Here is a 15,181-nt window from a genome sequence, read left to right as displayed (position 1 = left end):
GGGAGGAATATTATAAATTTCTCTTCTTTGCGAAAGTCATCCGCATAATGATAGAAATGAGAGAGGATTCTGCCACATTCATTGGCAGGCCGTGTTGTATATCAGAAAATTATCCGTCGGCGAAAGGTCCAAATGCATCGAAGGAAAGGAGCATGACGGGTGAAATTCTTTTGGATTCTAAAAACATATTCGAGTAGACGTACGAGTAGCTCTAGATCCAAATATTTATCTCCTTCGAGAAGATAATTGAGACGGTAATCAAAAAGATCATCTGTCTTTCACATATTCTAATCTCCACTTCTTGTTGGGCTTCGAGAACTTAGATAAACCGCAGTTGCAGGTTTATGCAGTTGAACAGTCAGTAAATTCTATTATATTCAAGTTTGATCTAGATTTCCAGTTGATTGATGTGATCTACACGTTGAGTACGCTGTGATCCCGTAACGAGTTATTTCACACTTAAAAGCACAAGTATCACGAATCATTTGATCATCGACAATACTGACTCCAATATGGAATGAATGCCATTGAGCCTTGTGATAGTGTAAGTTCCATTAGCTTTCTTTAAAGAACGAACATGAGACTCGAATAGTTTTGATAACGACCAATATAACAGATTTCTGGAACTGTGAAGCACGCGCCATTCATAGATAGCAATCGGAATTCATTTGCAAAGTGACTCAACCAGATTTCCGTGGGATTTGAATTGTAGAGTTACAAATTCAGCCAAGAATGCAAGCAATCCATGAGACGACTAATTCTAAGTTGCTGCATACAATTGAACAAAGCAGGTGAAATCTGAAGCCTACAATACATGATATGACCAGATCTCATATTCATGACACATCTGTTTTTTGGATAGAATGTATTAATATTCATAACATAAATGAGTTCTGCAAAACAAGTAACAAATTTTACAGTCGCAAAACAGACAAAGTAAACCGGTAAACCTAAAACAAGGCCAAGCGTAACCAAAACAATGTCCATAAATCTTTGCCCAGAACAGCCCCCCGACTAGAAGAATTCCACAGAGTCCTCTATGCCTGCAATTAATAGCAGGTGCGACTTTTTAGATTTATATCTTTCTCATGAGTGCCTATATAATCAAAGTAGGTACCTTTTCGGGACTCACCTTGCTTGCAATGTTGTTTGAGAGCCAGTCCAGCCCCTCGTACAGACCCTCACCAGAAGTGGCACATGTGCTCTGAATATACCTGTGAGAATGAAATTCAGTTTTGGTTAATTGAACGTCACAGAAAATAGTCCTCTTCGGGGAAGAAGTTGGATTACTGTTTCTTGACAAATAAAAAAGAGAAAATGTTACAAGGAAAGAAGAGTCATACCAGTGGCGCTGCCTGAGGGAGTGAAGACCGAGCTTATCAGTTATTTCCGCAGCATTCATTGCATTCGGCAGATCTTGCTTGTTGGCGAATACCAGCAGCACAGCCTCGCGCAACTCATCCTGCCAAAATCAGAGATTACATTTCACTCATTAACTGGGCCTCATATAATTCCAGAATTATTTGGTATTAATGCCTCTATAGTAGATCTCGTCAAACTGGTTAAATGTATCATTAAGTTTGGGTAAATCCAGCATTACCTCATTCAGCATCCTGTGTAGCTCATCCCTCGCTTCAACAACACGGTCCCGATCATTGCTATCAACCACAAAGATCAGACCTTGGGTGTTTTGGAAGTAATGCCTCCACAGAGGGCGGATCTGAAGAACAGATAAGTTTCCAGTCACTCTCAAAGCATGTAACTTAGCCCAAGCCAAGTCAGGATGTCTACTCTTTGTTTGAGGATTGTTGGGGACTTAAATTTTTAACCCTGACTTACGAATCCCTTACAAATGGTGTCAACAACAAAATCACAATATAATTAGTAATATCATATAACCATCTATTTTGGTATTATGCACTGTCGGACCATATTCAAATAGAATTATATTCATTAAGCATCTACAGCATATGTACAAGGGCAAGTGATAGTCTATTTGATTGGCTTTGGTCCAGATAGTTCTTATAAAGAAAAATGTAGCATACGGACACTAAAACCGCATATGCCCCAACAAATTACAAGACACAGAAAAAATACAATGCGTGCCAGCTTATCATATTTCAAGTGTGACATGATTTCCTATCCGAATATTACCCACGAAACTATTCACAGAATCAAGAAATACTGTTGATTAAACTGTCATTTCCATCAGTTGAAAGATCATTTGATCTATAATATTTATGAATGAATAGAGAAATGAAGTCACCCTGAGGGCCAATCATGGTAATCATCAAAGAGAGTAAAATGTACCTTGTCCTGGCCACCAACATCCCAGACAGTGAAGCTGATGTTCTTGTACTCAACAGTTTCCACATTGAATCCTGTCAAAAAATAGAAATATATCAGAAGAAAAGTTAACAATGATCTGTACTCAGAAATTTCACGTATAGTGATAAAAGGATCGCCTTTTCACAAGGAAAATAGTAGCATAAGGAAACAGGAAATAAATCAGATAATGGACCGATAAAAGCAATTCTAGATTTGCTAGACATCAAGAAGTCAAACTTACCGATAGTGGGAATGGTGGTAACGATCTCTCCCAGCTTGAGCTTGTAGAGGATGGTGGTCTTACCAGCAGCATCGAGACCCACCATAAGAATGCGCATCTCTTTCTTGGCGAAGAGCCGGCTGAAAAGCTTCGTGAACGAAAGCCCCATTTTCGAATCTGCCCCCACCAAGTAATCCAAAATCATTCAATAATCCCATTACCCCGACACAAGTTTCAATCAATCCTCAAAATGACACAATTCAATCCACAGAAAGCCAAATCAAACATCACCCTTCCAATTACAAAGCAATACGAATTGATGACATCTGTATATCAGAAGACGAGTTATGATCACGGGAGGCCGCAACAATGAACAAAGATTCATCAGAAACAATCGATCCAAGAACCCCAAGATCGAAATGGATCGATCCAAGAACCAAGCTTTAACCCGGCAATGAACATTTCGCCCAGAAAATGGGACCAGGGACTGTCGGATCGAACAGTTACAGAACTGGATTTCGCTCAGAATGTTCAGATCGACCGTAATCATTCCGGTCACAGATGAATTGAGGCATCGACAGATTCAAGAAGGTTCAGAGAATTCAGCGATTAGATGGAGAGAGAGAGAGAGAGAGAGAGAGAGAGAGAGAGAGATGGCGTACCTCGAGAGAACCTCCGATCTCGAATACGATCAGAGAGGGAGAGAGAGATGGTGTAGGAGGAGGAGGAGGAAATGGGAGCGGGTAAGGTGGGGAAGAGATCTTAAAAAGAGAGAGAAGGAGAGGGAGAGGAAGAAGCGGAGGACGAAGATCGAGCTGTCTGTCACGATTCAACGACGATGTTTCTATTCCTATTTATTTATTTATTATTTTTAAATTTTACCCGGATTGAGGATTTTCTTAAATTTTTTTTATATTTTTCTTTTATTGAGTATTTTTAATTTGCAATATTTGACAAAAAAAAATCTAATTCTATTTTATTGTTCCATTATTCCAGAGCTCCAAGTTTTATTTTGAGCTATATATAATTTGCAGAATTTCAATGTTTCAATTATTTTGGTAAAATCGAGATTTGAACTCATAGTCATAGATCTATGTTTTTTTTGAATAAATTGTACTGTTAGTCCAAAAAGTTATACAAATATTTCCTATAGTATAAAAAGTTTTTTTTTACTATTTAATGGTACAAAATGTTTCAAAGTTGTTCTAGTATGGTACAAACTGTCATCTTGCCATTGACACTATCAAGCCGAAGCTGATGGTGCAAAATCGATTTTTATGAGACGTTACATGATTGTGCAAAATATTTTGAAGTTGTAACTTAATAATACAAAATGTTTTACGTAAGTTACATGATGGTGCAAAATTTACATATCTTGTAAATGACGGCTTAACGGCATCAATAACAAAATGACGGTTTGTACTATACTGAAACAACTTTGAAACATTTTGTACCATCAAGTAGCAAAAATAAATATTTTGTACTATATTGAAATATTTATAAAAATTTTTGGACTACCGGTGCAATTTACCTTCTTTTTTTTTTCCTTTTATAAAACAACTTCATGTTAGAGGTCATATTTTTATATGTATGGGCAAAATCAAAATGGGAGCTTCCATATCCTACCTTATATATATGTGTATATATATATATATATATATATTGAGTTAAACTAATTGTTTTGAGGGAATAACTAATTGTTTTGAGCGAATGCTACTGTTGGGGAAAAAGAAGTTCTTAATTTTCTTTTTTCTACCATGAGAAATGCGTAATCAATTATTACTAGTATTTGATTAGGTTAAAAAAGGGAAAAGGGTTCATGCTTTTATTGGCAAATATATTTTGCAGTTACAAATGATTCAAATTTGTTACCTTCTTTACGTGTATCAAGAGAACAAAGAAGGAAAATATGTCAATTGGTTTCTATGACCAAATATCTAATGATGAGGTATCTCAAGTTATAAATAGGACTTTTGCCGAAGAAGAAAAAAAAAATATTAGTAGGAAGATTAGGAAAAGTAAATAGTTCAGTCCATTTATATTTTATACTCTCAAATTAGAATTAAGAGATTTTCGATATATTTATTTTTCTGGTTCTTTTATTTCTCAATTCTTTTGCTATGAGTCTCTTTTGAATTAAAAGAATAATAGAAATTCTCCGTTCGATTTGAGATTAGTACTATCATTTCGCTCATCATTTTTCAAAGTTTTTTTCCATTTTATAAATACTGGATGATGACCCTTGCAATGCACAGGATTTGTAAAAAAAATTATAATATTCTAGTATATATCTATAAAAATTGTATTTTTGAATTAGGTAGAGAAAATAATACTCAAACACAAATAAGAATAATAATAATTAATATCGAGTAGATATTCTCTTTATAGTTAAAATTAAAAAACATAATATACATATTAATCATCACCTAACAAAAGTACAATCAACAGAAGAGTTACAATGAAAAAATAAATATACTAATAAGACAATCATATAGCTTATCTCCGATTTTGATTTTTCGAACACTGAATTGTTCCTCAAATAATATAATTTAACTACGCAAATTTAAATTCTATTCAACTATTTTTATATATAAACATGCTATTACACATCAAAATTAAAGGAAAAATAGCGTGTAAACAAAAACTTGGCAATATTAGAGTATTAAGGGAGAGAAGAACTTAAAGAGAGAGCTTGGAGGCATAACAAAAAAAACATGTAGTTTGTAATTATATCTCACACAATTAATAGGATTTTATACTATGAGAGCATTTGTTTGGATGTAGTGTTCGAACTTTACACAGTATTTTATAGCATTTGTTTGTAGAGGTTGTAAAAGTTATCCATTATAATCATTTGCTCAAGTTGGAACTTTACATCCGTGGTCGGTAAAAACTTTGCATTCAAAATATGTGCAATTATTAGATTATAACGAAAATTACGGCCGCAGGACCCACAATCATCTTAATAAAAATAAATCAAATATTATATTATCACTCACATTCTTTGCAATCCAATATAGTTTACCAAACACAACAATATCATATTACAACTTTTAATCCAAGAAAAAAATTTACATAGTTAAATTTTCCCTCTAATCTTCACATTCCATGTAATCTAACAATACTCGAACCAAACGCGCCTATGAATAAAGAAAACATAGGAAATACCATATATGAATTATTTCATTCTTAACCTCAAAATAATAAATAATATTTTCAAGATGAGAGATATATATATATATATGTAAATTATTTCATTAATAATTAATAAAAATATTTCTTTTCTTTTTATTAAAATACTATAATATAATAATTATATATACACACAATAAAATGACATCTATTTTTCGGTTATAAAAATGCACCAATTTAATTAGAATATTATATTATATATTTCACTATGCGTTCACTTTTCCTTATGAATAGTAAATACGAAAACATTATTAATATAAAGGAAAATCTATATGAGAATTTTCTTCAAAAAATAAATAAATAAAGCTACTGAATTCGAAGTTCATGGTGGATTCTTTTGGGTGAACTCCCACATACCACAATTAAATGGCATAATACTTGCAAGAAAAATTATATTAAAGATTAGTACATACACGAAAGCAAAAGGCTAGATTTCCCAATTTTTGAGTTCAAATTAAAGCACATAAAATCAGCTGACAGTAATTGGACAACCATTGTTGCAATTGGAATAATCAAATGAGGCATTCATCTGTTGAAGTATATACTAGTAAATGAAAATTTGGATGTAGTGTAAAGTTATTTAATATGCTTTGAATCTATGAAAGTTTAAGGAATACAAAAGAGTTTGTTAAAGTAGTAATTGCTTACCACTTTTTTTTTATTTATCTCCAAGCAAAGTTAATTGGAAGAAAATTTCATACTTATCTATGCTCACGTTACACTTCAGATTATTGTTCTTCTCTAAAAATCAACACACTATAACTTAGATTACTCACCCATGCCATTCGTGCTATATATATACACCCACGTTGAATTATCATTGACACTATTATTGGGGATATATTGATTGTTATTAAATATGGAAACAGTATATATGCACGCATTGATATAAGTGTACATGTTATATTAATTTTGGACAAATTGTATTGGTGGTCCAAAAAGTTTTACAAATATTTTAATATAGTACAAAATGTTTTTTTTTGCTACTTGATAATACAAAATGTTTCAAAATTGTTTCAGTATAGTGTAAATCATCGTCTCGCCATTGACGCCTTCAAGTTGTCATTTACAAGATCTGTAAATTTTATACCATCATGTAACTTACATAAAACATTTTGTACTATTAAATTACAACTTCAAAATATTTTGCACCATCATATAACTTCCCACAAAAATCGGTTTTGCACCATCAACGTCGACTTAACAGCATCAATGGCGAGATGACGATTTGTACTATACTCAAACAATTTTGAAATATTTTGTACCATCAAGTAGCAAAAAAAACCTTTTGTACCATATTGAAATATTTGTAAAACTTCTTGGACCACCAGTGCAATTTACCCATTAATTTTATATTTAAGTTTAATAACCTATATATTGCACATTGTATATATAATGCAGTGCACTGTATATTTTGTTCCCTTATATATATTTTGTTGGGTTATATGCATATAATCTAATATATTTTACTGCATAATTATTGGTAAAAGAATATAAATTTTTTTTCTTAATACATAAGTAATGACGTGGCAAAGCAAGAGTTTCATTTTTTATTTTTGATTATGTGACAGCATGAGAATTCAACTTCCGCTTGGTTTATATATATATATATATATATATATATTAGTCGATATTTATCTCCTTTATCTTTCTTAATATTGAAAGAATTTGCATTACAGTTAAGAAAAATAATCAAATTTAAAAGAAGGAATTTGTCAGATAAATTAGATATTTATTGAAGTATGTCAAACTAATTACCGAATGAGAAAACTAACAAAATGCTCATTGAAATATTTTAAAACTAACAAATTACAAATCAAAAGATTTTTTAGAACAATTTAATCCTCCAAAGATCATTATCCATAACATTTTGATCCCACCATCAAATTTCCGCAAGTGCTGTTACAAAAAAATGACATGAATGCTTATGTAGCTTATAGTAGGCTAACGACCCCCATTAATGTTGAGGTTGCAGAAGAAAGTTGAACGAGCTATCTCCTTCAAGATAAGTTCGCATTCCCATCGCTCACACTCCCATTGCTGCAAATGCCACGGTGAGTATGATAATTTCCCTACGAATCCTGATCAAGCCTCAACAACCTCCAATTACAGCTGTTCGAGCATGAACAGAGGCCTATCAGACCTTCTACAACCTGCAATACTGAAGAACAGGGGCTGGAAATCCCTTTCAACGGGGGGAAGATGATGGTGACGATGTTGTTTGATAGGAGGGGAAGATGATGGTTACGACGTCGTTCGGTAGGGGGAGGGGAGAGGAGTGATGACGTCGTTCAATTGGGAAGGGGAGAGGAGCGACGACGACGTCGTTTTTGTCCAGAAAACTTTTTTTTTTTTGTGAAAGCTATGACATCGTTTTCGGGAGGACAAAAATAACGTCGTTCGCGAAGAAGCTCAACGTTAATGGGAGCCGCTAGTCTACTGATGCTCCATAAGCGTCCATTTCATTTTTTCGTAACAACACTTACGGAAATTTGACGGTAGGACCAAAATGTTATGGATAATGATCTTTGGAGGATTAAGTTATTTGAAAAAATCTTTCGAGTTGTAATTTATTGATTTTAAAATTTTCCAATGAGCATTTTGTTAGTTTTCTCTACCTTTAAACACTTGAGATTTATCGAATCATGGCAAACTAGTCGTTATTGTCTGATTAACTACTGGAAGGAATTGCTTCAGATTCTTGGTATTTTATTCTTCGAGCAGTCAAATTTATTGAGTGAGTGAAGCAGAAATATCTCTGAAGAGCCTCTAAACATTATTAAGAAACCATAAATATTGACATTAGTTTCAATCTAAAGTTCTTACAGCAAGACTCTATAAGGTCTTCTCGATGGTCTCGTTTTATTTCTCAACGGCACAGACATCAGAATGGAAGAAGGGAGATGCTACATCCTATGCTGCCATGCACAAACGTCACGAAGCCGAACTCATGTCAGATCGACCTCCGCTCATCCTCTCGGCATTCTCTCCGCGTTCACCTGAAAGATTCATTCAGAGAATCAGTGACGTGCATCTGAGCTGGGATAGATAACAAATGGTGGAATCACCAGTTAGTCAATTACCTGTCCGAACTCTGATGACGTCTGCAACGGGCACCACTGCAAAACCGGAACAGATCTCACTAAATTTGACTAACAAAAGGCACTACAAATGGAGTTTTGAATTCAATAATTTTCGTGATGAAATAAGTAGAAGTTATATCCCTGAACTATCATTAATCAAGTCGTTTGATTTGTCCAGCTTCACAGTGACAGTAAGTGCAGTTATATCCCCGAACAATCATTAAACAAGTCTTTGAATTACAGAAACGAGCCAACCAAAAGAAAGGTCACTTGGCGGACTGCAATTTCCAGAGCCTCAGATATCATGCGAAAAGCAACTGTCCTAAAAGCTTTAAGCTTACAGAAAAAGGTGGATTAAGAATGCATACGGAGCCAAGTTTAACAGTGCCATCACCCATTTAAGAGAATAACAAGATAAAGGGATCTCAGGGACCAGTCGTACCGAAGATTTTGCCATCACCTATTTCTCCTGTTCTCGCCTCCTCAATAATCTTGCCAATTACTGCTTCAACCTAAGGAAAATATGAATCGGCAGCTCTCAAGGTTTAATCCGCAGTCACGTATATAGACATAGTATGTTATGTTCTATACTATTACATAGCTTTATTTATTTATGGGGAATTTACCTAAAATGATCCATGATTTACCCGTTTTGTCAAATCTAACCTACGCTTTTTTTTTGTCAAATCTTTCTCATGGTTTACTTTTTGCATCAAATATATCCCGCGTTATCTTTTCCGTCGACATCTAACGGCCGTGCTGACGTGACGCCCACGTGGCAAGTGTGACCCACTATCTCTCCACGTGCCACGTCAGTAGGCCGTTAGATGTTGACGGAAAAGATAACGCCGTGTTATATTTGATGCAAAAAGTAAACCGTGAGATAGATTTGATAAAAAAAAGCATAAGATAAATTTGACAAAACGGATAAACCATAGACCATTTTAGGTAAAAACCTCAATTTATTGATAGAAACCTGGTCTTTGTTCACGACAATCTCCATCTTAACTTTAGCAAGAAACTTGTCCTCCGAGAATTCAGAACCTGCAAAGTGCGGGGAATAGAGTTAATGATCAATGAAGATTCTCAATGTTACAAGCCATGAAGAAGTGCATGAAAACAACACCAAATGATCAGTTACATTAGTTTGAAAGCATAAATCGAGTCGAGTTACTCTATTGGAGCCAAATCAGCTCTAAGGTCTGACTTCCTCACCTCCCTGTCTTTCTGTTGAACCACCCTGAGCACCGAAGCCCCGAACATCAGAAACTGTCACTCCACGAATCCCCATCTCAAGCAGAGCCTTGAAAACCCAGATAAGAAGACAGAAAATGAGAACTTTGGGCTGGGGAGTCGCCAAGCGAAGAGCAGACACATGCAATGTAAGTATAAGCCTCGTATAAATCCTCACATCTTCTTCAGGAGTCAATCTCTACTACTTTAAACTCTAAATTCCTCAAAGTTAGCACCCGAAGTGCCCATGATTGATCAAAAGTTTGTAATGAGAATCAGCAACAATCAGCTAGCTACCTTCTGATTTAGCTAAGCAAGATCAAATCACTCAATGCATCAATCACCTAAACCTGATAGCTCGACTCGGAAGCTAGAAGCTTTTTTCTCGAGTAAAATCAGTACCAGCAGGAGCCAATATGTTGAGACAACACTTAAAAACAGCAATGAGGTACGAATGAGTGAATGCTTTCCGGAATGTCCATCATTACTGCAACCGAATATTCTTTAGAACTTACAGATGAAACCTGAGACACCCGCCATGGCCTGTTCATCAAGAATCCACCAATTAGCATTAACAAACACAAACAAAAATCTCCTCCGAGATGGAAATTTGACAATCATAAGCATCAAATCAAGAGCTGCAATAACCTCAGTATCGCTTCAACTTTGTAGAATCTTGCGTCCGGGAGATAATCTAGGATCAAAAACACGACAAAGGAACCCATTAATCCTCGGACGAAATTGATGGGTTTTGCAAAACACAATTTGGCACGTGTACCATACCGGGGGACCTCTGGGCTCTGATTACGGGGAGAACGGGGGAATGTCTCCGGTTCCGGCATCTTAGGATTGCCCCGGACCGGCGAGAGAGCTGGGGATTGAAGAGGACTGAGGCGGCGGAGTCCACGAGGGGGAGCTCCCGGGAGGGCAAGTGGAAAGGGCGGAGAGTGCCGGGGCTCGCTGCCATTGCGCTCGAAGCGGCCATGGAGCTTGAAAGTCCGAGTTTTGATTGAGGAGGCTTTCTGCTCTTCTGGCCGGTTTCGAATCTCGACGACGGCGACAAGCTCTGTCCGTATGTCGGAGGTTGGGTTGAGTTGAGACAAGTAAGTGTGAGTGAGCCTCGTGGTGAACGCCGCGGTTAACTAATTAGGAAGATTACATAATAATAATAATAATAATTAGGATGGCAAGAACTGTAAAATTTAAAGTGCGTTTGAATTCAGAGTTAAAATAATTTTGATTTTGATTGTGAAAAATGACAAATAAGTTGGGATTATAAATTTGACTTGGGAAACGTGTGTTTTTGTTGCGTAGTGCATTGAGTTAAAGTTAAAGTTAAAATTTTTGACTTGAGAAATGTGTATTTTTCTTGTATAGTGTGTTAAGTTAAAATTAAAGTTAAAATCAAAGTGATTTTAACTCTCAAAACAAACAGGCCCGATCTTTTTTACCTTTTTTGGCTGATTAATTAATATTATTTTTTGAAAAAGTTCAATGCCGTAGCCAAAACGTAAATTTTTAGTAGCCTTAAAAGCGTAAAAACGATTGACAAAAAAGAAAGAAAAAAATAGAAAATGTAAAAATTAATTTTACTTTTTAGATTATATATTTTTTATGGAACTTATTGATCACCATGCAAAAACGTACATCATTGTCCCACTATCGTCTTTCTCTTCGATTGAATTAAATTAAACCATAGAAAATAAGGAAAATATCAACATTCAAAAAGTTACGTATTTTGGTATACCTTTTCATTCGTCACTCAGAGAAAATTCTCCTTAGCTTAAATCATTTTCTTTAGATAATTTAACTTATGTGAAGTATATGATATTTTTTATTGTTCGCCAAAAAGAAATGATATCTTCTACATGTTTTGCTAATATGTGTCTTTTTCTTCTTCTTCTTCTTTTTCCATTTTCAAAAAGAGAAAAATGAAATGAATTGAACAATGATACATGGAATATCTTTACATGTGAATTAGTAATAAAGCAAAATTCCCTAAAAAGCTAGATATTTCATTTCTTCTAACATAACTGTGACATTTATAGCACAAGTAAAAGTGCTTGTATCTCAAGTAAACAAAAATCGCATATATCATCGGATCACATTTTGTTTACGTTACGTCTGATTGTAATGTATGTTTAAGTCGAAATAGCTTTTTGAGTATTTTCTGAGAGCGAGATAAACTAAAGATTGAACCATATGAAATTCCCGCAATTTATATTTCATCTAGAAAAAAAATGTCATTTTATCGAGAATTGTTTTTTTTTTCTTTTTTTACCTGAAGAAATTACAAAGTCCAGAAAGTCAAAATTGACAGATTCTCTCGACAATCGGCAAAACGACATTACAATTTCCACTATATGGCTGTCGTTTTAAGCCGCAGCCATGTGTACGTATGGGATGCCGTTGTGGCGGAGAGGTGAAGCCTGGTGGGAGGACCGAGGAACGATGGCGGCGGAGGAGGGACAAGAGGAGTACGTGTATAGAATCGGCACAGCGGAAGAGTGGGAGCAGATGCAGAAGGAAGGCTTCGCTTACGGCGGCGACCTCGACAAGTCCACCGGTTGTTTCCACCTGAGCAAGCTCTCTCAGGTTCAATCCACTCTTCAGAACTTCTTCCTCAACTTCAAGGGCGACCTCTACCTTCTCCAGGTCGACGCCAAGAAGGTAAACCATCTCCTCCTTTCTTTTGCAGAATTGATATCCGAACGAGGTCATAAATTGCTGTAAAATCCTGTTCCGGTCGGCATTACCTGATTCGATTCCATTCTGTTCGATCGGATCCAGCTGAGCTGAGGTTAGTGATAGATTTGATTTGGTAATTGGTTAGGTCATAGAGATGCAAGCGTTCGTTTATTCCGTCGAAGATGTTCTAGGCCTCGATAAGATTTTCGAGCGGCGTTCTTTCATAGCAACTAGCGAGTGTTTTCCAGAATCTTGTGTAATATGGATTAGAAAAGTGAGGAAGAAACTAGTTGTTTCGCGCTGATTCCCGGGACTTAACTCGAAGCTGCAAAATGATGTTTGGGCTAACAAGAAGTCGGCATTGTTATCGAGCAATCAAGTCGAACATTTGCAGCAGTTCTCGAAATTCAGTTTGAAGGATGTTGCTGTTCTGTTGGAACAAGATAGCATATGGACTTTCTTACGTTTGATTCGGGGAAGCACGCAGGCAGTGCCTACAAAATTTTGATGCACCTCAACGTAAGTGGATCTTAGATATCTTCAATCGGTGAACAGCATTCTTCTGCAAAAATCATCGCAAGCTTAGGCATTAGACCTTTAACTGTGGACTGCATTCTGTTATTGCGTGCCTGATTATGTGCTTTCTGATACTATTATTGCATATCGCCCTTTACATTCTCTTCAGATTCAGTATGAGCTCTATGGATGTACAGGGAATGTAATTCTAGTTCATCCTATGGCTCTGGCAGTTCCTTGACATTAGTGTTTCCTATGCAGCTCGGAGACGGATTGGTGTATGAAGTTGTCGATGGCGTCAATAGCTTCCCTCACTATTATGGGCCATCCCGAAGCTTCAGTCCGCTCCCCTTGGAAGCTGTCACGAAGGCGGAGAAGCTGACTCTGTCAGACGGTCGATTCTCCTGCAGTTTTCTCAGTTAATACCAATACACAAGCTGCTGTTATTCCAGTACAGAAACTCGAGAAACTGAAACATGTAGTTAATAAATCCATATGAGTATGGTTGGAGTGACATTTTAGTACTCGTGAAATGGGATGCGGGTCCTGTGGTGTCATGTTTTGGTCGGCAGCCCTCCCTGGTCGGGCTGACGTGTTTGTGATTGATCAGCAGTAGAAATGCCGTAAATATGTTATTGCAAACGGATTTTTCCCATTGACAAGTACAGCTTTCCTTTAGCTTAACTACTATACGCATTATAAGCTTTGATCGGCGATTTGTATATGCCCATAATGTGGTCGATAGTCAAGTTGCTAGTGAACTGCTTGAGCTTTGATTGCTTAACTAGTTATATTCGGATCGAATTTTTCCAATTCAAGTTGAGCTCAAGCTAAGCTTAAGAACCGAGTTACTCGAGCTTAAGCTCAACATTCGCGTGAGTCGGAGTTGAGCTCAGCCATCCTCAGCTCATGGAGCACAATGTGCCTGTGGGGTCAACGTTGATTGTAGTGTAAAAGGCCTGGGATTAAAGCCCAGTCTTTGCCACACTAGCTTGGGTTTGACCAGTCGAGCTGAGTTCTTTTTAGCAAGTTCAAGCAGATTTCGTCTAACTTGAACCATTCTTAATGCAAGGTCGTTTGAGCATATCGATGGAGCTTTTCAAGCCTTCTCTGAAGCCAAACGGGAGCCTAAACTCTAGGCTTGATTAAGTCGATGAGCGGAAGCAGAGCCAGATAAGATAGTACTGATACTTCGATGGAACATATGCTACACAGTCTCGAGCTTCTCCCCGCCGAGAATTTATATGCAAAATTGGTTGGGATGCAATGCGGTGCTATAGTTCATACGTTCGGACATGTTTTCTCGAATATAAGGAAACACAACTTCATTAAACAAAATTGGAGATGAGATTTCCCCCTTCATTCTGGAAAGATAGCTTCTGATGGACTTTAAAATAATTTACCAAAGATCATTTTAGATCACATATTGAAATGGGGAATGATTTTCTTATATGTGAAGCAAAGTGATGAAAATCGAATAAACAAATCACGTATCAATTCCCGATCTCTCCTAGCACACTGTGTCAAAAGATAAAAATAAGATACATTTACAAATACAGAATCACATTACATCAATTGAATAGAAAAAAAAAATTATTTATTAATTTTTCTTTAAATATCCTTTGAATCTTGGATATCAATCAATCGACGGTGGGCTCTTTTCAAATAAATACAGCTGTCCTAAGCTTTGAGGGACATTGATGGGGTTGTGGATGTTAATTATATACATTTTATATTTTGAAAGGCCTCTGAACAGAAATTCACACATATTTTTAATCTTGGCCCGACAAGGTAATGGTGTAACGTAATTAACCAACTGAGTTAAATGATTCCATCATTATGGTTGACCAAATATCCCATCATTTTACTTTATTATCTCTGTCTATTTCGCCTTTTTTTTTCTAAAGAGTTATACGTATAT

General features: G+C 36.0%; 3 protein-coding genes across 5 annotated transcripts; 1 reads left to right on the top strand and 2 right to left on the bottom strand.

Annotated features, from left to right (window-relative positions):
- Nucleotides 1-689: 689 nt before the first annotated feature.
- Nucleotides 690-3,371, bottom strand: LOC116215575 (ADP-ribosylation factor-like). Its single transcript, XM_031551333.1, has 7 exons — nucleotides 3,211-3,371; nucleotides 2,570-2,725; nucleotides 2,311-2,381; nucleotides 1,601-1,720; nucleotides 1,344-1,462; nucleotides 1,133-1,214; nucleotides 690-1,043 (listed from the first exon to the last, which is right to left on the bottom strand). The coding sequence occupies exons 2-7, from the start codon at nucleotides 2,715-2,717 to the stop codon at nucleotides 1,038-1,040; spliced, it is 546 nt and encodes a 181-aa protein (XP_031407193.1). The 5' UTR covers nucleotides 2,718-2,725; nucleotides 3,211-3,371; the 3' UTR covers nucleotides 690-1,037.
- Nucleotides 3,372-8,495: 5,124 nt separating this feature from the next.
- On the bottom strand, nucleotides 8,496-11,184 carry LOC116212732 (nitrogen regulatory protein P-II homolog). 2 transcript variants are annotated; one of them, XM_031547395.1, is made up of 8 exons: nucleotides 10,840-11,184; nucleotides 10,705-10,750; nucleotides 10,572-10,599; nucleotides 10,039-10,168; nucleotides 9,800-9,867; nucleotides 9,266-9,335; nucleotides 8,824-8,859; nucleotides 8,496-8,739 (listed from the first exon to the last, which is right to left on the bottom strand). In XM_031547395.1, the coding sequence occupies exons 1-8, from the start codon at nucleotides 11,039-11,041 to the stop codon at nucleotides 8,675-8,677; spliced, it is 645 nt and encodes a 214-aa protein (XP_031403255.1). In that variant the 5' UTR covers nucleotides 11,042-11,184; the 3' UTR covers nucleotides 8,496-8,674. The 2 variants fall into 2 exon arrangements, with proteins under 2 accessions (XP_031403255.1, XP_031403256.1); XM_031547396.1 differs by having other exon boundaries at nucleotides 10,039-10,126; nucleotides 10,840-11,181.
- A 1,230-nt stretch (nucleotides 11,185-12,414) lies between these two features.
- On the top strand, nucleotides 12,415-13,976 carry LOC116212689. 2 transcript variants are annotated; one of them, XR_004157896.1, is made up of 3 exons: nucleotides 12,436-12,726; nucleotides 12,890-13,263; nucleotides 13,522-13,976. XR_004157896.1 is itself a non-coding variant. In XM_031547333.1 (2 exons), the coding sequence occupies exons 1-2, from the start codon at nucleotides 12,445-12,447 to the stop codon at nucleotides 13,681-13,683; spliced, it is 444 nt and encodes a 147-aa protein (XP_031403193.1). In that variant the 5' UTR covers nucleotides 12,415-12,444; the 3' UTR covers nucleotides 13,684-13,944. The 2 variants fall into 2 exon arrangements, 1 of the variants encoding a protein (XP_031403193.1); XM_031547333.1 differs by lacking the exon at nucleotides 12,890-13,263 and having other exon boundaries at nucleotides 12,415-12,726; nucleotides 13,522-13,944.
- Nucleotides 13,977-15,181: the final 1,205 nt, after the last annotated feature.

This window comes from Punica granatum, chromosome 7 (assembly GCF_007655135.1).
Source record: "Punica granatum isolate Tunisia-2019 chromosome 7, ASM765513v2, whole genome shotgun sequence".
Taxonomy (NCBI): Eukaryota; Viridiplantae; Streptophyta; class Magnoliopsida; order Myrtales; family Lythraceae; genus Punica; species Punica granatum.
The sequence above is the reverse complement of the archived record's forward strand: the minus strand, read 5'-3'. Positions and strand labels throughout refer to the sequence as shown.